Consider the following 25844-nt stretch of genomic DNA (forward strand, 5'->3'; position numbering starts at 1 on the left):
TGAAATATTTAGTCTCAAATTAAGTGCAGAAGTTTTATTGTTTTTTACTTTTCTTCAGCTCAAGTAGGGTATCAGGAATCTAAGAGAGTTCCATGAGTTACACTACTTAGGTTCTACACAGAGAGTTGTATATAGATGATAATAGCAAGAGATATGCCTGGTTTAAGATTATTAAAAAAAAGGTGTTACTATCTCACTGGGAAAACAGTGAATGAATGATTTTATATGTTTTGGCTTTTAAAGCAAAGTTTCCTGTGTTTCTTTGGAGTTGATGCTCATGTTGTGTTATTTTCTTTTTATGGGGGTTCAGCACAAACCTCTTGCACAGCGCAATGATTATAGATGAAACTCCACTGACAAGGAGGTGCTTAGCACAGGCTCTGGCCCAGCAATTCTTTGGATGTTTCATATCCAGAATGTCCTGGTAAGTATTTTACCATAGAATTCTCTTGAAAATGGGAAAAAGCTGGAAAGCTAAAATTTTAATTTACATATTGCATCTTATCAGCAAAATAAGTGAAACAGTAATTGTAGAAGAAAGCAAGAAAAAAATTAATAAATCCAGCTCAATAAATGAAAATCCATTAGTATTTTTTGTTATTTGAAAGGAGAAGAGGAGAGATAAAAGTTCCAATGCCTGAGATTGTATATGTCTTCCTGAATGTTGTAGTGTGCTTTGGCAACTGAAAATTTTAGAAGGGAGACTCTTCTGCATCATCAGCAAATTTTTGTCAGATATTCTGGATGAAGAAATGTAGCTTGCATAGGAAGTACTTACAGGACACAGAACTAATAAATTAAGAAGTTGTTCAGGGAGAGCAATGCAGAAATCAGTGACAAACAGGAAAATTCCTGCTAAGGTGGCTACAGCTTCATTGCTCAGAAAATCTTCCCAACTGGCTCTTGCAGTTATGATCACTATTTATTTCAAAGCCTTTTGCATACACTTTACATACTGGGGACAAGTAGCCCATTCCTTTTTTTCTTGGCAAAAGTGTATGCCCCACAGTATCCTTGTCTTAAAAAAGGAAATCAACATATTCTTAAATAGATGTTCATTCTCTTATAATTTCTCTTGCTCTCTTCCTCATTGCTAGCCTACTTCCATGGTGAAGACAAGTTTTTGCATCTTTTGTAATGATTCCCTTTTTATATGTTCCTGTTTTATTCACTTCATTGTGCCCTGTGTATCATTCTTCTGTTTACAATTCTAGTTTATGGTCATGTTGTAGTTTTTGTCCTTAGTTTTCTCTCTTGGACTGTAACTCACAGAAGATGTGTTTAAATGGATGCCCACCAAATTGTGAAATAGGTATTTTGTTTACTTGCTGTCCAAATCTTCTGCATTGCATTGAGATGTTGTTAAGAAATTAGGATCGTATAGATTAGCAGTTGCCTTAGCTTTAGTGTCCATTTGCACACATTTATTATTACTATTTCAGCTAAAATAGTTTGGGTTTATATTTTAATCTGGATTTCTGTGGTAAAAGTTCAGTTTTCACTGACTTTTCAGTTTCATTGGTCCCATCCAGGTGCCAAGATCCATAAATTGGTTCACAGCTCATCAGACTTGGAGAAGTTATATAATCTGTTGAAATTTGTAACTATTTTTGAGCTGGTCAAAAACACCATCCCCTACAAAACGTCTTCTGAAGTTACATAGTTCATGTTTCTTTGGTATTATAGGTCAGATGAATGGGTGCTGAAGGGAATCTCTGGTTACATTTATGGCCTTTGGATGAAAAAAACCTTTGGTGTTAATGAGTATCGCCACTGGATTAAACAGGTAACATTGTAATGGTCTCATTTTCTATGCCTTTCAGACGTTTGGCAACAAAGGAGATACAGTATAAAACCAGAATATAAAAGCAGTTTTGCATTGCAAGCTAAAGACGTGTTTAGTAGTGACAAAACTTAGAGCTGAAATATTTTTGCCATTTTCTACAAGGAAAACCACCAAACATAGGAACCAAAATAAATTTTTGTGACTGGATGTGAACAATCAATAATAATTTTCATTGGCTCTCTGTGCAATTACTTTTCCTTTTTTTGTTTGGACTTTTACACCAAAACAAAAGTTAAAAAATATGTTACTTTTTGAATACATAGAAATAGGATTCATAAGGATATGTATTTGGGGAACTCGTTTTACTGTGTTGGCTATTCTTATCCAGTATGAACTTGGATCAAGAGAGTGGGTCAGGTACCTTTTAATATCACTGAAGTGCTAAATGAAATAATGAAACAGTAAAAAATCCCCATTGAAGGGATTTCTTTTCTTGGAAAAGGAATTTCTATCTAGAGCTTACATTTCCAAATATAATGCTCTAAGACAGGTACCTTTTAGTGACAGCAGCAGTGACTGCTCGTTCTTTGCCAGTAACACTCTTTCACCAAAGGATGGGTATCTTCCTCCTCTCATTCTTACTCTCCTTGTTCCAAAAAGGTAAATTCCCAACCCATGAGCTCCATTTACATCCCTGACTCACATGGGGACCCAATACCATATCCTTATCTTCCTGATGCTCATTCAGCTTACCCACTGTGCTGAAGGTGTGGGTTCTGCAGAGAGCAGCAGAACTGGATGAAGGTCTGTTGTAAGACTTCTCTGCATGTTGCAAAAGCAGAAGTTGCTTTTAGATACAAGTTACTCGTGTTGTTCCCCACGAGTTGCTAACTGGTCCGAATAGAACTGAGAGGCGCTACTGTCACAGCCTCCAGTTCTGCCTGCCCTTCTTTGAATGTGTTGCCAAAGTGGGTAAATTCATATGAATCTATAAATATCAAGACATTTCAACATTTGGAAAATCTGTAGCCAACACTGGGTTGCAGACAGACAGCATTTCACACTGGTTTGATTCATATTGACTGTTGGATGACATGAGCCCATGCAAATGTCCTGTCTTAATGTGTGCTTGTTAATATGGGCACAACATCACACAAAATCAGACTCATGTTCCAGTGCCAAGCTTGGGCCAGACATATAAATATATATATTTATTAATATTTTAAAAATTTATTTATTTAAATATATTATAAACATTCATACATATATGTATGTTTGTGTGCATGTATTGAGGCTTTCTGCTGCAAGGAAATGCTGATCACCTTTATTTCTTTTGGTCAGAGACCACTTTTTTATTGAATAATAATACTCTTTAGTTATAATGTAGTTCAGTAGTGTTGTGGGTTGACCCACTGTCCAGACTCAAAGCAAGTATTAACTGCTTATTTCTACTGTTTTATTATTGTTTGTCATGCAAGGAACATCCCTGATTTTAAAATATTCTTTCTCTTTGTAAATAAGCTTAATTAGGAGGTATGGCTTGAACAATGATATTAAAAGCATTCCTGTCTTCTTTAAATAATTTCTCTGCTCTTGAAAATATGCTTGCTTATGTATGTTGTTCTTCTTAGGAGTTAGATAAAATAGTGGCATATGAACTGAAGACTGGTGGAGTTTTACTGCATCCAATATTCGGAGGAGGAAAAGAGAAAGACAAGTATGTTTATTTAAGCTGCTAGTCATTGCAGGGTATGTTTTTATGGGGCCATTAATATATGCCTTGGGTGTGTTGTGTAGCACAAGGCCAAAGGCTGAAGATCTTGAGCTGCCCAAGACATATATTACCAGTCTCATAAAGTACATCTTGAGCATATTTTAATAACTGTGGTTTTATTTTTCATACACTTTAAATCTCAAAGGGAATTAAGTATAATGAATGTTTTTAATGCTGTTACGAAAATGATTTTTAGTAAAAGCATACAAGAGAATATGGTGCCAAAATTTGGACCTGAGCTTCTTCTGGAGTAGTTTGTTAGTTTTCAGGGTTTTTGCAGTATCATCAGCCTTCTATTTCATTGCTCTTTTCTCTTTCCACTGTCAGATATCAACCTCTAATTTTATGCTGAAATGTCTTAATATGTTTGAGGGGAAAAATGTATTAGATCAGTGTACTGTAAAGAACCATTGGTTTCCAATGTGAACTGGCTGGGTTTGTATTTTCCCAATAACTGTGGCTTCAGTAGTTTTGGTTTAAAATTATTTCCCTTACCTCTGTTGTGGTACTGCAGTGTTACCCACTGAGTAGTACAAACCACTGGAGGTAGACGAATATTACTGGTTGTCAGATCAGTAGTTTATCTGGGTTTCAATGACAAGCTTTTACTGGGTTTTACTTTCATTGCATAAATTGATCTGATTAGGAAACAGCCTCACAAGGAGTTGCTCTTTGGAAACTCATGAGCAGCATGTGCAAACCTGTGAGGTAGAGTGAGGCAATATGGGAATTTCTAATTTTTGCTGCCGCAGAAGCTCCTGTATTGTGAAAATGCAACCAAAGTTGTCTGTAACAGTGGTTCTCTTGCATTTGATTGTATACAAATCCAGACTTTGTTCATTTAGAATTAGAACTCTGGATTTAGAACAGAATGAATTATGAAAATCACCCATTTAAATTTTGAATGGTGTGTTTTTGAAGTCAGAAATAGGACATGTTGGCTAGTTTTGCAGCCAGGTGAACCCTCAGCAATGACCATGTTTTCTGGCTCTTGACAGTCACAGATGCAGCTTGAGTATGTGTGTGCATGCTAAGCTGTTACTCAGTTTTGTTTGTCTGCTCATGATGAACCTTCATTTACTCTGCTGTCCGATTCTTTCTTTATGCAGACAAACTACCTGGGTGTTTTTGTTACAGGCACTTCTGAAAAGCAAATTACAGTTAGCAGCAGTCATTTTATGTCATGCTGTTGCTCTGATGTCTTTATTTTAAGAAAATATGGGGAATTATGTCTTGGTAGACTCTTTAATTGGCAGCATTACAATTCATCAGCATACTCATCTATATAGAGAAACTCAATTCACAGTAATAGGATCAAGTGAAACTAAAGATAAGGGGCACATGTTTAAAAATTCACTAAAATCATAGTCACTTTGTTAATTTTATTAATTTCTCTGTATTTATCCTAGAGTTGGTCATAAATAATTGACAAAATCCTGTCCTGATGCTCTTAAATGTGTGTTTCCTCTCTGTGATGTCTTGTTGGACACATTGTGTTTCTACAGTTATTTTACTACTTCATTGTATCACAGCTTGTTAGTAATAACCACAGCATCACTTAAATATAAATTACAACTTGCTGTTCCTTGTAGATTGCAAAGTTCTCTTGTATGTAAATCAAGTATATGTTCCTGACTCTGGGATATGATTTGTATATAGGGGAAGTATTTTCCTAACAACGTCTAGAACATTTTTCTCCAACATATTCTATGCATTTCTTTGTTCTGATTGTTATGATACAGTTTTCTGCCAAACATATTTGCAGTACAGCAGTTCCAACTAATAACAATATGAAGAAACTTTGTATTGATTAATAATATGTTTCAACTAATTTAGAAGTAGAATATGGTAATAAATTATCAAGGGGAAAAAGCCCACCTTCTTTCAGACGAATGAATTAATTTCTATGCAAAACACAGGTTTCATGGGTTCTTCCTGTTATATCTTGTGTAACACAAACACTGCTCTCCAGTGCATTTATTCTAAAAGAGAAAATTTCAGAGCTTGGGAAAATGAAGGAAAGGAAACTGCAGGTTAACTGCTGTATAGATGAAAGCTTCAGAACAAAGCTTTGTGTGTTATATTTTCATTTTGTGTTCTTACTCAGACTTTGGTTCTATTCAATTTTTAGTTAAAAACTTTAAGAAAGTATTTCATATGAAAGAAGCTTACTAATAGGTTTACACTGAATGCCTAGACTGTATTCAAGAGCATGAGCATTATAAATTTCCATGGAAGAGTTGGGTCACTGTGCACTTTGACAAAGGTTCTAGGTCCATATTACTAATTTTAATTCTCATTTGGTGCCAGTTCAATAAACATTTTAGAAGTACAATGATTGAAGAAAAATATTGTCTGAAGAACTGTACTAATATTGAATGAACTACAGAAAAAACTGTCAATTGCAAAGTTGTCTCAGTCTGTTTTGCAGTTAAATAATGTATCTAGTACCAAAATCAATCAACACTTAGTAAATTTAAGAAAGCCAAGAATGTAAGTCCTGGCTTGGTTGTAATTTGCAAGAAAAGAATTCTACCAGAGTCAATCAGCTGTATTATTTGAAGCTGGATAAAGTTTTTATACTGAGACCAAATTATTATATAATGTCTGAGCCACAACCTCAGTTTCCTCCTTGAATTTCAATTCTGTCATGGTTGCTAAACCTTCCCTACCTCAGAATAGAGCAGTATCCAAAATAACAGGAGAATTGTGATGAGAACTTCAACAATTGCTTATCAACTAGAAATAGCAGGGAGTAAACCTAGGTACTTCTTTTTCATATAATTACTGCACCTAAGAAGGGTAGTACTTGCTGCAATTTAGAAATTTCTTTTTTCTATGTTCTTAAGAATTTTAAACAGATACTCATGAGCAAAGTAAAGGGAGTCTCCCAGTAAACAGAAAGATGGAAAAATTATTAATGTACTGCAACTACCTTGGTTCTTGCCATCCCCTGAAAGCTTAAGGGCTGTTGATAAGGAGCTAAGTGCTATCATACTTGCTGCAATATGTCTTTCAACTGCATGGAAAGATTGGTTGAAGTTAAAATGGTTTGTTCAGTAGGCCTTTGAAGGTTCTGGGAGAGCAGTCTCTTCCCGAGGTAGCTGGCAGGAAAGATCAGGCTTACAGCACTTGCCTTTGGTTGCTACAATCTATAAATCATTTCATTCTGTATTGCAGTGTCTTCTAAAGTCTTTGGGCAGTTCTGGTGTATGGTTTATCTGGAAATGGTTGAGTTAGATTATCCAGTTTTGAGCCCAGAAATTTTAAGTAGCTGGCATTTCAATGTTGCAATGTACAGTTTCTAATTAACCACCAACTAGCATAAAATGTCTGGTTTTCCACTTCTTAAGAATTTGTCCTGACATGGTGTCGGTACAGTTTGTTCGGATGTTTGTTATTCATTCATGGAAAATTCAAATGTCCTGCGAGAAAAAACCTAAAAGAAAAAGGCCAGCACAACAACATAGAGTTGCCACAGACTTGGTTCATCAATAAAATTAAGTCAGACTTTTAGTTATTTCTACTTCTGAAATAAGAGAAGTAGCCTCCTTGAAAGGAGGCAAGAAAGTCTTATTTTCCTGAGGATTATGTATCACAGATACTTTCCTACTTTGAAACTGGATTGTAGGTCAGAATACTTGTGTTCTGAAATGTGAAACTGGTAGAGAAAATTAATTTCAAAGATCATCAAAATTAAGTCTTTTGGTGCTTTATTGCTGTATAGCCAGTAAGTGTATCCAGAAATCAGTTCTGATTTTTAATGTTTCAGAGTTTCACCATTTTGTTTGTCTTCTGATATGGAATGAACTTAAACCATTTAAAATATTTTGCTTATAGTCATGAAGGGTATGTGTGAAGGAACACCACAGATAGCTCAAATTATGGAAACAGTGTGGTAGCTGGAACATGATGCTCTGCCTAGTCTTTCTTGGCATGTTACCTGATTTAGAAGATACCAAGTTTGCCAAAGTATTGAAAGATATAGTTGCTGACTAAAACAAAAAGAAAGCAATTTCATTGGATCATTACATGAAAGTCTGCTGTGAATTGTAAAACTACAGTTATTTAAATCCAAATTACTTGCTCTGTACAGTCTCTTAAAAGGAAGTGGAGCAGGAAGAATTTTGATTTATGAGTTATTTCCAGAAAGTCACAGTTGCTCAGTTTGCTAGTGCTACCACTGTCTTTACAGAACTACACAGACGGTACAATATGCCATTAGTCTCCATGCAGTACTTGCTGGATGCCAGGTACACACACCATGTCACCTCTCTGTGCAAGTGAGGGGTCATTTTAAGCTTGCCATAATTTATAACTAAAGCAGTACAAGAATTCTTAAGTAATTGTTGGTACCGCTCTAAGCTTGGTTGCTAGGTGCATTTTAAGTTTTGTTCAATAAAATGCAAAATAGAGAGCTGCTTTTGGTTTTTCTTTCAGCCCTGCATCACATTTACACTTTTCTATCAAACACCCTCATACACTGTCTTGGGAATATTACACTATGTTCCAGTGTAAAGCACATCTTGTTATGAGACTGATTGAGAACAGAATTAGCATGGAGTTCATGTTACAGGTAGGTATTTAAATGATTATGCAGAATATAGAAAACTTTTTTTCTTTAATTGCTTTTCTAATCATTAAATAAAGTTTAGAGAAGAACAAAACAGATCATCATAGGATTACATTTGTAGTTTCAGTTTTAGCAGGACTGAACAAATATTAGATGTAGATCATTTGTGTTAGGATAAGGTGAGCTATTATGCTTGCATATACTTACGGTATTTTTTATATATTGCATATACTCTTTAATCTTAAGGTATTTCATTGCTTTGGGTTATTGTGATGGTTTTTAAAACTGAGAGCCTGTTTTATTGACCCTAACTGGTGTTGCTGTATGCTAATCTAGTGAAATTATAAATAACTAAAGTATTGAGAATTCAGCTTCTGCTCTCTCCACTGTATAAAACAATCAGTGCTAGATGGAACATAGATGTTTATATTAGAAGAAGCAGTTGAATAGAAGATTATAATTTTATTCTGAAGTGCTAAACTTCTGCAGAACTCTTGTTTCTCCTCTTTACTAAGTATTTTTGTGACATACCTGAAAGAAGATACGGTGCTACAAGCACCCAGATAGAAACAGAATGATATTTTCATAACAATTTCTGAGCTTGGGGGGCTTGTTTTGTTTTAAGGTAAACATGTATGTTGTTGTGCTAAAGCTATTGTAAGTAGTTGTCATGTTGAAAATGCAGCAGAGAACCTGATGAATGTTTTATTTCTGAAAAAGGAAATAATGATTTGTTTCAATGTAGACAATTTTTGAAAGTTGATGGACTTTTAATGGATTTTATGTGTAGATATGTAACTTTGAGGAAGACACATTTGAGACAGCAAATTACAATTTGTGATATGTTGTCTTTTAATTACAATTCAACTTCAACTAAACATAAAAGCTTATTTTATATTGAAATATTTAGGGAAAGGAATAACTTTCTATCATTTTAGGTTTTCAACAAGTTGTTGAGTCTGGCCAGCACTGCTTCATCTCAGAAGTTCCAGTCACATATGTGGAGTCAGATGCTGGTTTCCACATCTGGGTTTTTGAAGTCTATCTCAAATGTCTCAGGCAAAGACATCCAACCTTTAATAAAGCAATGGGTGTATCCTTTTTATTCTTGGTCTGGATTGCTAATATGGAGAATGAATTTGGTTTGTTAATTGGCACTATTAAAGGAATGTGAAGAAATGTATTAAATATCTTTGCATAAAACAATTAAGTACATTAATGTGTGAATTGGATGTATATGTGGCTCATATGTCCACAGTCTTTCATAGTCCTTTGGACTATGCTGACTTTTTTTGCATGTTCTTTACTAGAAAGGATTTCATTATTTTAAGTTTTACTTTGAAAGAGGCACAAGAACTCTACTGGAATTTAAGGCCAAATTATACGAAAGGGATTCCAGAGGACACTGCCCATAGAAATATGCTGAAGTCTGACATGGAAAATGCTATAGTCTGGTGCATTTATTATATGATTTCCAGTAAATCAACATGAAATAAGTAATCTAAAGCACAGACTGATAGTTTACAATACAGTTTAAAAGCTTAGTAGCTGGTGTTTATACTGCACTTTCATGTGAAATAAATCTCTGTGTTGACTCTTCAAATTTCAGTGATATTAGGCAAGAAATTGAGTGTCTTGGTTTGGATTGATAGGAGGGTGGATTTGAATTTGCTTCTTTTAACAGCTTTAATTGTTAGTTTATTTAATGTGACTGCAGGCTGGAATCATACGTGACTGCAGCATAAACATGCCTTACTGTTCTAATGAACAGCAAAAGTATGTATTTATATTTAGGAATTATTCATCTAAGCTGACTTAACAGTGTTCATACATCTCAATATCTAACTAAAAAGCACTTTATAATTAATATTTATATAGTAATATGGGAAGTTAGCATTTTATTTGCATCAGAGGTATTCATAAAGTGTAAATACACATCATTCTAATTTCCATACTTGAGGAAAACACATATGTACATATATTCCCACTGCAGCTATATCTAAATGTCAGCATTACTACCTGAGCAGTGTGAGTCTTAACTACATCTGTTCTGTAAGCAAAGAATTATTGTAAATGTCAGACTGGGGTTTTTTTCAGGTTCTCCAGACTTTGACCCCAAAGTTTATCGTGTTAGCTTGCATTTATTCCTATGACTGCAACCTCCCTACTGTGATTCAAACACTGTTACACCTGTGACAGTAGATTTTCCACCCTGTAAGATCACAACAGGTCTTTATGTTGTTTAGGAGGAGGTCTTACTAACTAGCACTGTGTCATTGCTATTAAACAAGGGCTGTGTTGATGCTGAGTTTAAATCTTGTGCTGAAGAAACCACTAAAAATGCCTTAAACTGTACCTAATGTCAAAGTCACTGAGCTTTATGAAGGCAGCTTCTGTGAACAGAACCAGTGTGAGGTATCTGGCCAAATGGCCACATTTTGAGAGAAAAGTTAAGAACCTGTGTATGATAAGAAATGTTTTTGAATCTGCAAGCCCATCCCTTAAATGTCAGGACATGAACAGATTTTCCTTCTTTGCTTTTGTCTTATATTGTCAGAGGCTTGTGAGAGTGTGTGTTTAGACTAAAATGCTTCAGTTTAGTGTTTTAGTTTTACTATAAATAAAGTGTAGTAGTGGCTTTCATACAGATAATTAATGATTAAATTATACACAGGAAGCGTTGGCTTCAGAAAACACTGCCTGGGAAAAAATGCAGAGTGAGATTGTTACTTTTTATCATTCCTGTTGTATAGTCTCATGTTTATGTGAACTCACACACACACACACACACACACACACACACACACACGTGAATGCTCACATGACCCCGTTTGAAAAATTGCCATAAAATAATTAAGTGGAGTGTGGGTAGAAAACAGAAACTATTGTCTACATTTCCCCCTTAATTTTATTTAATTAAAATAAATACTAAACCGTATTGAAATTGCTGAAGTCTTACTCAATTACTTTCTCAGTAGCATGCAAAGGACACTGGATGTGGTGGAGAGAACTGGTAATTTTCATAGTACTTCAGTTTTTCTCCGTAAGAGACATGATTGGACATTAAAGAACTGTTAAAAAAACCAACAAAAAACCAACAAAACCTCAAAAATCTTTCAAAATTTGTGAATGAACGTATGTGATTTCATTTCCTGATTTTCTTGGGTTGGGAAATTCTAGGAATAAAGGATCATAAAGCAAGTGTAAACAATTATGTTTGTTTATACTACTGCACTGTGCACTAGAATTCCTATACAGCTTATTAGGGATCAGAGTGGAGTGGTAAAATTTTATGGTAGCTTTGCATTTAATAGAAAACGGAATGTATTGGAATTGGAAATAAAACAAGACTATACATCTCCTGGGACTCAGAAATATGTGGTAAGGTCCATTTTTCACATTTTGCCTACATGTACAAGGATGATGTATACATTAATAGACATAATTTTAATAATAATTTTAAAATCTTGTGAACTTAAAGGGTCCTCTTAAAGTGACAGTGCAAGAACTCGATGGCTCATTCAACCATACATTGCAGATTGAAGAAAACAGTCTTAAACATGATATACCTTGCCATTCTAAAAGCAGAAGGTAAGACCTAAATTGCAAACTGCAAGTATTTTTAGTATTTTTAGTATGTATATATGAAAGCATACAGTGCATTTGATCATAAATATATGGTTTTTTGAATTTTATGTTTATATTTTCTTATAATAAGTAAGATTTACCTGTGATGTTAAGTGGAGAAAATAGAATTTCTTAGTGTTTATGAACTGCAAGATACCTTACATTTTATATGCAATTCTTAGTTATAAGTAATTCTGTAAAGGTTTTGTAAAGAGCTTATTTATAGAGAAGCAGTTGAATGAAAACTAAATAATCAAGTTATTGAAAATACCTTTGAATGGGAAACACAAATTAGAGGGAATACAACTGTAGGCAAGAGTAGTGCCTCAGGTGAAGGAAGATACATGAAAGAAGCACTTGCATAGTTTTCTGTTGAGAGTGCCAGCACTGTTCAGTAAACTGAATGAGCAAGAAAAGTGACATGCTTACCAAATAGATTCTCTCAGTTTTCTAAATGCATTTTAATAATAACTTTGAACTCTGCTTCTCAGAGTTCTGTATTTATATGTAATTGTAGAAATGGTGGAAGTGAAAAATTATAGAAATGGATACACAGCTCAAATTTGTGAATATTTTTTGCTGGAGAGAGCATTATATTTTCGTGTGGTGAAATACAGAGTACTTTAGCGGGCTTAAGCTCTATTTGTAAACATATATTTACCTGTCTGGTAAGTAATACCCTTTTTTCCCCCCTATTTTCTCTCTTTTAATAGAAATAAGAAGAAAAAGATTCCACTGATGAATGGAGAAGAGGTGGACATGGACCTTTCTGCTATGGAGTAAGTTAGCTTGTTGAAGTTTCTCAGTGTGAGTCTGAGCTCTGTTCCTTGTCTAAAGCATTCCATTTGGAAGGATTGGATAATAGTGTTGTACTTCATTATGTGTCTGGCAAATTTCAAGACGATACCACATTTCTTTGTCTTCTTCAAGACTTTTCTTCTGTAACTGGGGAAATGCTGGCTAAGTGTAAAAAGTGTGGTTTAACCATTGTATTCAGTTTTTGTAAAAAGTCCTGGGCATGATAAGGTGATATGATAAATTACTTGATTCTTACACATTTCCAATGATACCTCTCATCTGATTTTATAGGTAAAATAAAAAAAATTCCTGAAACAAAGTAAAAGCGATTTTTGTTGGACCTTGATGAGGACCACTGAACTGCCACTAAGACAAGTTTCTGAAATCTGTGGTTAATTATGAAAGAATCCTTTTTAGATTAAAAGTAATGATGAAGTGCTTCATATTGAAGTTCACACTGGCATTAGTTTCAGTTGGAACTGTTCAGCTCTTTGGAAGCAAATTGTTGCCTAATGTAAATACCAACCTTGGCGTCCTTGAGTTGGAGCCAGTAGTGCTCTCAAAAATAGTGAAGGTGTTGGTACCTTGTTTTCCGACCGAGGGAAGTAAATAATCTGCTCTTGAAAACCAGTGGTGTCTCCTTGAAGAAGGGTAGATTGCTTATCACCTTAAAAGTGTTGGAGAGTCTCATAAATTTAACCTCATCTAATATATGATGAGAAAAAATTTTAAAAGGGATATTTACATTGAGCAAGTTATTGCTGTCATTTCTGTGTGGCAGTTGACATGTGAATAGTCTTTTAATTGCATTGAAGAATAATTAACATAAGTATTTGTGAATAATTTTTTATCAGTTATGTTCAGGTCATTGCTGCGTTACACTGAGCTGAGACTTTAATGATCTTAGAATGACCTTTGAACTGGTATATTATCTGTTGTCCAGTTTGGACTCTGCTCCAAATATATATGATAATATACACGCTTCTTTATTCTTCTAAATCCCATGTATACACTTTTTCACTGTCCTTTCTTCTCTAGCTACTATCTTGACAGTAATTCTAGATATTCTACAAACATACACAGAAATATACCGTCTATTTATAGTGATGCTCTTTTTATCATTTCAAACTCTCTATGAATTCCATGTGTGTATTTTTCTGTTGCAATTTTTATGTGGAAAAACACGTAAGAGAATTTATTGCACAGTTTGTGCTTGTTGCTCCCATAATTTACTTCTGCAGTTACGATGCTGTGTGAATACTAAAGGATAAAATGCTTGTTTGGATGGAATACAACTGAGTCATTTTATCTATAATTTAACTTCAATCTTGTCTGTTGATACTTTCACTTTTATCATGATTTGCAAAGTTATCCTTTTCAGCTTTCAACATCATGGCATGTCTGTGGTGTAAAGCCCTTTCCCATCTATTGATTAAAAACATTGGGTGTTCAACACCAGATTTTCTTGGATTTTTTTTGGTAGTCTTAACCTTTAAAAGTTGATAAGTGCTGCTCACTTATAGCTTCTGAGGAAGTACAATTAAATATACTGAGATTATACAGTAGTTTACCATAATCAGCTATCTGTAGGTTACAAATACTAAAACACTGTGTTCAGTTTGATGTATTAGAGGTTTGAACAGAATGCTGTGGTAGGATATAGAATTGCCATCCTAGAGGTAGGAGATTGGACCACGAGACTTTCAAAAGTCCCTTCTAACCTAGATTATTTTATGGCTCTTTGAATCTAAATACTTTATAAATGACTCATAGCAAGTTAGAACAACTTTGAAGTTTCTATAATCTTGAAATTTTGTAAGTTAATAATGTGTTTCATGTCTGCCTTAGTGCTGATTCCCCCTTGCTCTGGATAAGAATAGACCCCGATATGTCAGTACTGAGGAAGGTCGAATTTGAACAGTCTGATTTCATGTGGCAGTATCAGCTTCGATATGAGAGAGATGTGGTTGCACAAGAAGAAGCCATTCTGGCATTGGAAAAGTTCCCTACTCCAGCATCACGTCTTGCACTGACTGATATACTGGAACAGGAGCAGTGTTTCTACCGGGTGAGGATGCTGGCCTGCTTCTGCCTTGCCAAGGTGAGGTGGTGTGGGTGAGAGGAAGGGACAAAATGCGCTGGACTTTGTAAAGGTTGGAAAATGGGTCAAGACTCATCACAGTTCTTAAACTGCCTTGATATTTAGCCTCCTAAATGTATTTGCCAAGTATTTTTAACATGACTGATTTGAAAGGAAAGCTGTATTATTTTAGTCTGTAAATGGAGACTGCAGAAGGCTTTCATAATTGTCAAATTGAGATGTCAGACATAAAAACCACAAGGGATTTTTCCAGATTTCATTAAGTAGCAGAAATAAAAGACTTCTGTTTAAAATTTTTTTCAGAACCAAAGTGTATTTTTTATTATTTTACAGGGAAGTTCCTTGGCCAATCTGTTGAGAACTCTGAAGTGCTGAAATTTGTCTTTGCTACTCTGTATCGTTTCAGATTGAATAGTGTCACAAAATAAACTTCAAGTTGGGCTACAATTAAATATTAAAAAGCTAAATAATTGCCTTGAAAAGGGAAATTTTTTTTTTGGTAGACACTGTGATTTACAAAATTAGCATTAAGCCTAGAAATTAGATAGCCCTGTAAAAGAGAGTGGAAAAAGAGAAGAACAGAACTTTCTGAAGTGGCATGTTGGTGACATACTTTTATGGACATGAAGATGTATTTATTGACAATTTGTAGAATTCAGATTATTGGCATATAGCTTGCTTTCTGCTGTTTACCTCTTGGGCATAATTCAGTACCTGTATAGAAGTAAATCCTTTGGCCATATTTTGAAAATCAAAATCCAATAAGTGTTTCTGAGAAAGTATTTGAATATTACAAAGCACTGATGTAGAACTGCCAGTGTATGTGCTGGTATTGGTGCTGTCAGTATCTGACTTAAAATATGCACTTTTCAGAATGAATTCACTTGGAATATCTAACAATGTGCATTTCAGAGATAAATATTAAAAGAACAGTTGTTAAAACCTTTAAATGCAATAGTTTTTTCTGTCTTTACTTTGAATTCTTAGGCAATTGAGCTGGAAATAATCATTGCCGTTTTTGTTCAGTTGTAATTGTATGGAAAATCTTGGGTCTGTGGATAAGTTGGTTGACTTACAGAAAAGAAGATTATAAGGCAAGCAAAAAGTATGGCTGTGACATTGAATCAAGGTGAAGGAGTATGGCAGAACAGTTGTAGATCTGTTTCTGTAATTACCTAGGAGGAAAGTGTAATACATTCTATTACTGATTCCAGCATCAGGACATTAGTAAGGTTAAACTTCCTGTTGTCATTAACTGTATTCGATGTGGGAAGCTGGTACTGCAAAATGCTCTTCCACCACTGGCTTCCGTAGAGTCAGAAAACTTGACTTAGCGAAAACAGAATTTTCATCTAAAATATATAAAAGAGAAAATAATTAAGAACAGAAGTTTATCATGGAAAGATAAGTAGTTGCATACATCTTCCAAGTGGAAAAATTTTCATAAAATTTACCTTTAATGTAGAGAAGATACATTGGGAGTGACAGTGAAAACTTAGCTAATATAATACACCAATGAAAATAAGTATCTGTTTAAAGGAGAAAATGTTCTTGGCAATTATCCTTTTTGATTATGGGAATGGCTGTATTTTTCTGCAGCCAAACTAAACTTGCAGTGGTTGTGTTAATATGATTTCCCTTCCCCCCTACTTATTCAGATTGCAAATTCCATGGTAAGCACATGGACAGGACCACCAGCCATGAAGTCACTCTTCACCCGGATGTTTTGTTGTAAGACTTGTCCAAACATTGTGAAGACCAACAACTTCATGAACTTTCAAAGCTACTTTCTGCAAAAGGTAAAATTTATTTTATGAATGTTTTGAAAAAATTGTCAAAATATGAAAATGTTTCTACAATTGACAATTACAGGAGCATGGATAGTACAGTCCTGCTTTACCCCTTCATAAAAATATGTAGTAACTAATTCTTTCTCATATGGCTTCTGTTTGTTCCATCTTAGGAAAAAAACAATTAAAAAAATTATCAATTTTTTCTGAGTAGCTGAAGTTAAAGTAGCAGTTTTGTCAGAAGAATGGAGTGCATAAAATAATTATTTGCAATTATTTCTGAGCTCATTCTTATATAGCACCATAAGAAAGCTATTTCTTTTGTCTTTTAGGTGAATTCAGCAATGGCCTTGTTTCTTTAGGAGCAATTATACCATACTGCAAGTAAAATCTCATAAATCTTAAATTGGTGGGCTTGTTAGTCCAAGGCATTGCATAATCCTTCTTGGCCTTTTCTTTCTGTTGTCAACATCATGTATTGTTGCAGCTTATTTTGGTGTTAGCACAGGTTTTTTTACTGGAACCTATAGTTTTTGATAGTATAGTGGATAATAAAATTGATTACAATGGTTTTCTCTTAAGATTCACTTCATAATTATTGAGTGATTGAGTTCTTATTTCATAGATTTCATATTCCTGATTATAGCAAAAAGTCAAATTTTGTTTTTTAACTCTGTCCAAAACTGTTTTATTCTTCTTCCCACATCTCTTTCTTGGACCTTCTTTTGCATTTTTCTGCCTTTTTTTTTGTCATTGCTTAATCTTTACCACTAAATCTTACAATTTTGTCCCTTTTTAATCCGATGTCACAAGTTTACAGATCTGGAGTAAGACTCCTCAATCTGTGGTGAGTGGATCCTAGAGATCTGCTTAGCTCATTCTAAAATAAATAGCTGATCAGAGTAATACCTGTTTGGCTAATAATTCTTCATGCTTCACTGACCCTGTTGGATCTGTATGTCTAACAGAAGGCTTAGTCATGTTCACATGAAAACATCCAAGTTCAATGTCTGTCTCAGAATTAATTCCATCATCAGTTTATGTTCAATTTGTTACTTTTTCAGTAGTGTCTTGACTGGACAGTCTGTGCTTGGACATACATTTTTCTTTTTCAGTCTGCTCCATGACTAAATATTGAGAAATAACTACTTAGTTCATTTGATCTTAAAACTAGATAGCATGTGGTATGACTTTACAAAGGTATTTAAATGCAGCTTTTCAGGGATTTGCTATTATAAATTTATTAATTGCTGACTTTCAGGATGTACCTCTTTTCAGGATGTAACTATCATTTCACTGACGTAAGAATGATGCTGGTATTAATTTTATTACAGACTATGCCCGTTGCCATGGCCCTTCTGAGAGATGTTCACAACCTCTGTCCTAAGGAGGTTTTAATGTTTATTTTGGATTTGATCAAGTATAATGATAACAGGAAGAATAAGGTAAAGAATGTGTTTATTTTAATCTGTTGCTTTTTTTCTTATTGAAAAAAGTCTTAGTTAATACACTGTATGATTTTATGCCACAACTGTAAATATCTGGTTAAGAGAGTTGATGTAAAAGTGATATGCTAAACTAAATGGTAAATGTTATGGTATGTTCTCTAGCTGATATTTCTGTGGAGGCATTTTTTGGATGTTTCAAAGCTCTGTGTGCTTGTTGACTTACTAAGGACCTGCCTGTCTCCATTTGCACACATACTTTTTTTCATTCAAAAGACACATGTGTTGTGAGAAGATGTGAAGGAGGCTAACACATAGCATACAAAGTTAAGCACTGGTTTATTCATGGGTTTTTTCACCTTGAGAAGAGTATTTGAAAGTGCTAGGAAAGGAAATAATCTTTTTAAACAATATACAGGACTCTGGGATTCTGTATTCTGAATGTCAGCTCTAGCTCACAGAACTTCATCTAATTAGATAACAGATGAAAGCCAGGTTAATACTGTTCATTCACTAAACAGAAGCATCTGAGTTGGAAATGTTACTGTCTAAAGTTCCTTCCCATAGCCCACTTCTGAAGAATGATTAGATGACCTTTAACATCCAGAGATGGTAAAGAATTCCATCACCCCACCATCTAGAAGTGTAGAACTATTAGGAGCCTAGCATAATCTTCCTAATTAAGTATCCGAGTTTGAGTGAAACCAGTCTGATGCATCTGAAGCCTCATTTTTTTCTTGTATGTAGAAACACATACTGTAACAAGACACTTGTTGCTTTTTACTGAAATAAGAGGATGATGGAGGGTGGAGAGGTAGAGTTAGATACATGAATGCAAACATCAGTAGCCACAGAAAGTGGTAAGTTGTGCTAACATCTCCCCACCATTAAAGGGGTGATCTGGCTTCACTTTTCCTTGTGTTGCTTCCACACGTGTTTGACATCTTCTACTGGATCTGCAGATGCTGTGTTTGTCTAAAGTAACTAATATTCAAATCCAGTACTTCTTTCTGCTTTGAATAAATTTTATTTTTGTACTTTTTGCTGCTTACTAACACAACCAACAGGCGCAAAAGCCAGCATAATGGAAAGGGTGAAACTATTAGCCCAGGTAAGAAGGGTTAATGAAGAAGCAAGATTTTCCCATCTAAGCTGCAGTGAGCTCCTTGCTTCACTTCAGAAGCTTATGAAGTTGCTGGCTGGATAAACTGTATGATTTTCTGAGGTGCTAATCACCCATTAACCTTGGTACTAAATACAGAAATAGATGGGTAGGTTTAGATGCTCATATTTAGAAATAGTAACTTCTATTTTCCATATTTGGAAGATTTTCAATGCCTGATCTTTCCATTTTAATAAAACAGTGTATTAATATACTTTAGTACAGTGTGAAGGTTAATGATTGATAGTATGTCTGCTTGCTCAGTCATTCTCAAATCCGTTTCCAGAACCAATTTATTCCTGTTTTGCTTTCTTGCTTAGGTTTTCCCATGGGTTTTAAGTTCTTGTTCCATAACAGGGCTTAAGCTTTGGAAAAACATATATTGTTATAGTTCCTTGTGCTTAATGTTGTTTTTATCTAGTTTTCAGACAACTACTATCGTGCTGAGCTCATTGATGCCCTGGCCAACTCTGTAACTCCTGCAGTCAGTGTGAACAATGAAGTTCGAACATTGGATAACTTAAATCCTGATGTGCGACTTATTCTTGAGGAAATTACCCGTTTCCTAAATATGGAGAAGCTTCTTCCCAGTTACAGGCATACCATTACTGTCAGGTAGGGTTTAATGATGCTGCTTTTCTTGGGTTTTATGTATGCTTTTGTAGTTATATTTTGAGATTTTAGCTTGTGTCTTAATTTTAAATGTCAGATTTCTTCCAATTTTCCAAAGCTGATAGTGCAAGTCTGTCTCAATTGCTTTACTTTTCAATATTAATTTCTGTCAATGTAGACTTTTAATAGCAGTCATAAGTTGGTCATGCCTATACCTCTGTAAGAAGAGCATTTATGAAAGCCTTTTAACAATAACTGTAGAGCACACACTGTCACCTGAGCTGTATTAGTGCAGCTCTGCTGCAACTGAACAATGGATTTGACATGTTGGAGAATACTGTTTGTGTTTTCTGCCTAATTCAGAGGTAACAAGAGCTGTGTGTTAATTCTGTGAAAATAATTGTAACATGTTAATGTGGATAACATAACTCTAGAAAAATTGAAGTACTTGGTTTTGAGAAAGTGATTTTATTTTTCTTGGCTGGTATTCCATAAACCTAATGCAAATTGTCTTTTCTACCATGTCTAGCTGTTTAAAAGCTATTCGAGTGCTTCAGAAGAATGGTCACGTCCCAAGTGATCCCGCCCTCTTCAAGTCATATGCAGAATACGGACACTTCATAGATGTCCGAATAGCAGCATTGGAAGCTGTTGTTGATTACACAAAAGGTATTTTTTTTCCAAGTATTTTGACACTGTAGCAATTCTCAGACAAATGTAACACTTACCTCATTAGTATTGGGTCGAAATAATATCCTCTAGAAGGGTTTTTGTGATGACAGGTATATCAATAAGAAGCTGAGATTTCTGGTAATGCTTTGTCCTAGCGAATGCAAGTTTTATGAAGATGTGCTGAGCATTGTTTCTCAGTGTTTTGCAAATTGCATCAGATACCTAAGTTTTGAAATAATGAGTCAACAGCACCGTGAGTAGTGGTAAGAGGGCTTGGTAATTTATTTTTAACATTTAATTTTCAGTTACTTTGATTCAACTGATTTCAGCCATCATGGCTAATCAGAATTCCAGGATTTGCCTTCTTGCAAATATCTTTATTTTGCTTTTTTGCATGCATCTTATGGACCCTGAGATTAGCTCAGTTGGTTAAAACTTGATGGTAATAATGCCAAGGTCATGGGTTCAATCACCTATGTGTTCCACTGACTTGAGAGTTGGACTCAATGATCCTTGTGGGTCTCTTCCAACTCAGAATAGTCTGTGATTCTGTTAGAAATTTTGGAAACTCAGATGATTGCAGTGGTTTTCTGACTGATTCTGCTTTGCCATTCCTTATATATAGCTTGTGTTTGTGAGATGTTTACATTCTTTTAAGATTGCCTTTGTCTTAGTTGACTGCTCCAGGTTCATGAAAAAAACCCTAGGTAGTTTCTTAAATGCTCTTTGAAGTTGAAACTCAATCCTGACAGCTTTTCTAGGGACAGTTAAAAATTATGGCTTCAATTATTTGCATTTCATAAAGTTAATTTAGTATTATATTGTCCTGTTCATTTATTTGGGTGAGTCTTTCTCTGTTCAGCAGATTTGTAACACTTCTTGTGTTTGAAGGTCAAGTGTCAAAGTGACCAAATCCTTCAATTCTTCCTCTGAGAGCAGACTGATGAATCTAGGTTTCTAATCATTCTGTATCAGATTTCATGGTTTAATTTTGTTTTCAGGATAATGGAGAGTTTCCCTTGCCAGTTCTGGAAATAATTGTTTTTGCCGTTATTTTAAAGGGCTCTATTACTTTACATTACTTCTGTCATTCTATCCAAAGGCTTCTCAAACTACAGAGGCAATGGGAGGTTTTAAGGCAATTGGAATGTTTGAGTGAACATGTCTGGTGGAATTCAGGGGTACACTTAGAGACTGAAACCAGGCTGTCACACAGAAAAGCTGATAACTTCAAAGGAGATTGTGCACTGGGCATCACTCTGTTCCCATCTTGTAATCCACCAAGCCTTCTGTATCCATAACCCACTGCACATACACATACAGGTAACCCTGTGAGTGATACATAACTAGAATTCAGAACTGTGCTGGTGCTGTGCATCTCTCTGTTAGGCTACTTGCTTTATTCCTCCCTTCATAGAGATTTAGTGGAAAGATTGCTGGGGAATGGAAAGCTTACTCATCAGCTCTCTTCCTTTAGAATAATCTCCTCACTAGTTCATCCCACCCTTTGAAAAGCCAAACGGAGAGAAATTATGTTTTCTCATTAAATTCTTGACCATTTTGTTTCTTGTTTATAGTTAAAAGGGGCTTGGATAAGAAGGTGTTTGTATTACAAAGTAATAGAGTGCATCTTTAAAACAGGTGATCAAATAGAGTAGTGTATAAGCAAGATAATAGGGTAAGATGCTTGGAATATTCTACAGGAAACTAAAACTTGAATGGCAAAAAGTAACAGATTAGTTGCAGAAGTCGGTGATTGAGCTGAACACAGTTTTTGACTGAGCTCACTGAGAGAGCCGAAAATGATAGACTGGAATACCACTATATCGAACTGCCTTGCCCCTTGGCAGAAGCTTTTTCTCCGATGCAGAGGTAGTGGATACAAATATCTATCTGCTATAAAGTCACTACAATTCACAACACAGCCTACTGTCTAGCTAGTCATCACTGTCATTTCTCAAATACAGCCTTCCAGCACTGAGCACAGTAGTCACAGAGAACTTAGCAGTGATTGTCTTGCCGAGCCCTAAACGTGGCTTTGGAGGGAGAAATGATTGTCCATCTATTGCCCAGAGATCTGATTCTCATTGTTCCCAGTTACCTGGTTTCCAGTTCACACTGGATGCAAACCAGCAGGTATCAAATGCCTGTTGCTTCTGCCAAAACTGGCTTTTAACAGTTCTTGTAAAGGAAAATGACAGATTTTGTAATTTCCATAAAAAGGAAAGTCTCTGTTTTCTGGGTGGAACTCTCAGGGTAGGAATGGCACTGTCTTTTATAAGTTACTTGAAAAGAAATAATTTCTCCATAGAACTGAATAAGTTGTTTTCTTTGCTCTTAATACTGAGGGTTTTTTGAGACATGGTAACTTTAAAATGCTTGAGTCAGCATATAAGGGCTTGGACAGTTGATCTAACTTGGCTTGAAGTGAACAAGGTTTAATAACTTTTTAAAGTTATGTTCTGAGAGTTGTATGACTATTAGTAGTTTTTTGTATATAACAAAGCAGTTGCATACATAAGAGACATAAACCCAAAGTATTCTAAATAAATATCCATTAGCAAATCTCATGAATGTTAAAATTGAGCTTCTCAGAGATGCTCTGCTGTAATTGAGAAGTGATACATCAACTCTTGTAATTTGAAAAAAATCTCAATTTTTGTTTCAGAAAGCAATCACTTGTTTCTGTGTCTACCAGAAGTATGAAAATGTACACATCTTTTCTTTCCCCACAGTCTTCTTCTAGACAAATGGGCAAGCTACAGACAGGATGGGTGGTCAGTGTAATGGGGATGAAATCAGGTCATGGGCTACGGTCAGAGGATGGTGATCTGTGGTTTTTACTGAGGCTGGCAGTCTGTCACAAGTGCCTCAGGGAACATCTTCAGAAATTATGTGGACAACTGCATTGAAAGCAGCTCCACCAAGTTTGTTGATGGAACCAAAGTGGGTGGTGAGGTAGACATGTCAGAAGGGAGAGAAATCTTACAGAGGGACATGGACAGGCTGGAAGAGCAGACAAGCAAGAATTGTATGGAGTTTAACAAGTGCAAGGTCCTGCACCTGGGACAAGATAAGAAAGAGCCCACAACAGGCCAGGATCTGTGGCTGGGGAACAGCATTGTAAGGGACCTGGGGGGTCTTGGTGGACAACAAGCTAACCATGAGTCAGCAGTGTGCTGCTGCAGCCAGTCAGGCCCTGGGCTGCATCTGCACAGGTAGTACTGACAGAGACAGAGATGTGAACATTCCACTGTACGCTGTACTCAGTGTGCACTTGAGTGCAGAAGATGTGGCCAGACTTGGGAGTGTCCAGAGAGGGGCCATGAAGATGGATTGGTGGGCTGGAGAATGTGCTGTGTGAGGGAAGACTGAAGGAGTTAGGTCTTTTTTCACTGGAGAAGAGAAGGCTCAGGGGGTCTTCATCGCAATACTCAGTACTTAAAGGGCAGCTACAAGGTGGATGGAGTATCTCTCTCTCCTCCACATGGAAAGGAGAAGGATGAAGAAGTACAGGTTGCACCAAGAGAGGTTTCATCTTGGTACAAGAAAAAAATTTTTACAGTGAGAAAGTCAGGGGCACAACCGCCCCAGAGATGTGGTGGAGTCCCCATCACTGGAGGTTTTCAAGATGCACTTGGACAGAGTGCTGGATAATCTTATCTAGGCTCCCTTTCCTGTTAAAGGTTTGACCAGGTGATCTTTCGGGGTCTCTTCCAAACCAGGCTGGTGCACGATTCTTCTGGCTAATAAGATTTCTTCTGCCCAAGGTCAGATTTAATTTGTCATTGCTGTTCAAATACTTTCATAGTTATATATAAAATTGAAAACCAGGTTAAATGCATTAGTAGCAAAGCTTTGGAAGCCTAGCAGCATTAGTTTACACTACAAGGCAAATATCAGGGAAGACTTACTTTATTTCAAGCAGAAACAAGTTTAAAATGCAAAAAAAGAAATTTTATTTTTTAATCACAACATTATGGTGTTTCCTGGTTTTGTTATCCAGTACTGTAAGCCTAAAAGGCTCATCTTCCAGACTTCTCATTTTCTAATGAAAAACCATTTTATAATCTTCTATGTTATGTGCTGGTTTAAAGGTAAACCAGCAGGAGAAACAAACCTAACACAAAAGAGATTATAAGTCAGAGTTACAATTTATTAACAGTATTACAACAAATGCAATGACACAAAGAGAAATTGGTTTTAACCCACAAAACCCAGAAGTGTAACCCAGCACCCTGGGGCACAAACACAGAAGTTTTTGTAGCCCCCATACTGAACTCCACTTGGTTCCCCCAAGTCCGAAGTAAAAGGAAGTGAGAAACCTGTTGGTGCAGATGACGGCCGCAGTCTGGCAAAGAGTGATGGTCGCAATCTGGTCCAGAGTGGTGGTCTCCTCCTGTTGAGGTTCTGGTCCTCCTCTGGATCCAAGGAGTGGTTTTCCAAGTCCCAAAACCCCCAAGATTACATCCCCTCAGGTCCAGGTGAGACCGCCCACTACCTCCCTCAGGGCAGGGAATTACACAATAGGTAATTCCCTCTGTGAGTCATGGGGTATTTGGAATCATTGATGGCCCATTGGCAGACATGACCCCTCAGGCTAACAGCTTCCTGGAAGGAAGTTACCACAGCTCTTATCTCACAGGTGTCTTTCATGCCCAGCTCACACCCTGAGGAGTTGGGTATGCCCTGGGCAGCTGCTGCAAATTGTTAACAGTTCACGGGAAATGAATAGAGGGTGTAGAACACATAGCTTTGGTCACCCACACACAGTGATAAACTGGTCCCCTCTGTTGAACTAGGACAGTTATCAGTCAAAATCACTGCAGTTTGCTAATGATTGTGACCTGGTGTTTGCCATGTTACAGTTCTGTGCTGTGTGATAATACAGTATAATTTCTGATGCTGTCCCAAGCCAGAAAAAGTAGCTGTGCATGGAGCTGGGTACTGGCAGTTCACTAATCCCTTAAAATGCCTCTTAGGCATAGCTTTTCAGAGATTTCTCTGATGTTCAAGGCAAATCTGAGTTTGTAGTTCTGGTCTGTATGGCTACAAATTTGCCCTAGTATCATCCAGGACTGTGTGGCCATGCTCTAAATGGTGCACAGAGTGAGCTTAAACTTCCTGCCTCTATACAGAGCTTATCAGTACCTCAGCAGTGTAACCAGTTTTGTTTTGGTTGGATTGTAGGGAGAGCAATGCTGACTTGCAAATGGCCTGCAAAAGACTCTTCAACCACCTTCTAGGCAATATTACAATGTACTTGCCTTCTCCTAGCCCAGGAAGAGATCTTATGTTCTAGTTGTCCAAAGTGTTTTTCAAACTTGTAATAGCACTGAGGTGCTGATTCTTATATTATAAATAAATGCCTCTTGTGTTAAAAACAACTTACGTTAATGAAATAACAAGTGAATAATAGATATTAGAATTGGTTGGACTAAAGAAGTTACAGTTTAAAAAAACAAAAACTAACTGAAATCAGGAAAGAAAGTTGAACCAAGATA

The 25844-nt window shown here is 36.0% G+C and overlaps 1 protein-coding gene across 3 annotated transcripts in view; it reads left to right on the forward strand.

The window, feature by feature from the left end:
- The window catches only part of TAF2 (TATA-box binding protein associated factor 2), a 71140-nt gene that overhangs the window by 25356 nt on the left and 19940 nt on the right, over positions 1–25844 (forward strand). For 2 of the 3 annotated variants that reach the window (XM_071553930.1, XM_071553932.1), the window contains exons 8-20: positions 311–424; positions 1687–1786; positions 3418–3503; positions 8001–8136; positions 9072–9226; positions 11400–11514; positions 11615–11724; positions 12474–12539; positions 14407–14659; positions 16318–16458; positions 17784–17894; positions 19478–19671; positions 20198–20337. In XM_071553930.1, coding sequence (XP_071410031.1) covers positions 311–424; positions 1687–1786; positions 3418–3503; positions 8001–8136; positions 9072–9226; positions 11400–11514; positions 11615–11724; positions 12474–12539; positions 14407–14659; positions 16318–16458; positions 17784–17894; positions 19478–19671; positions 20198–20337 — 1721 coding nt within the window. The remainder of the gene's footprint in view (positions 1–310; positions 425–1686; positions 1787–3417; positions 3504–8000; positions 8137–9071; positions 9227–11399; positions 11515–11614; positions 11725–12473; positions 12540–14406; positions 14660–16317; positions 16459–17783; positions 17895–19477; positions 19672–20197; positions 20338–25844) is intronic. The other variant, XM_071553931.1, reaches the window with a different exon arrangement.

This window comes from Pithys albifrons, chromosome 4 (genome assembly GCF_047495875.1).
Source record: "Pithys albifrons albifrons isolate INPA30051 chromosome 4, PitAlb_v1, whole genome shotgun sequence".
NCBI lineage: Eukaryota > Metazoa > Chordata > Aves > Passeriformes > Thamnophilidae > Pithys > Pithys albifrons.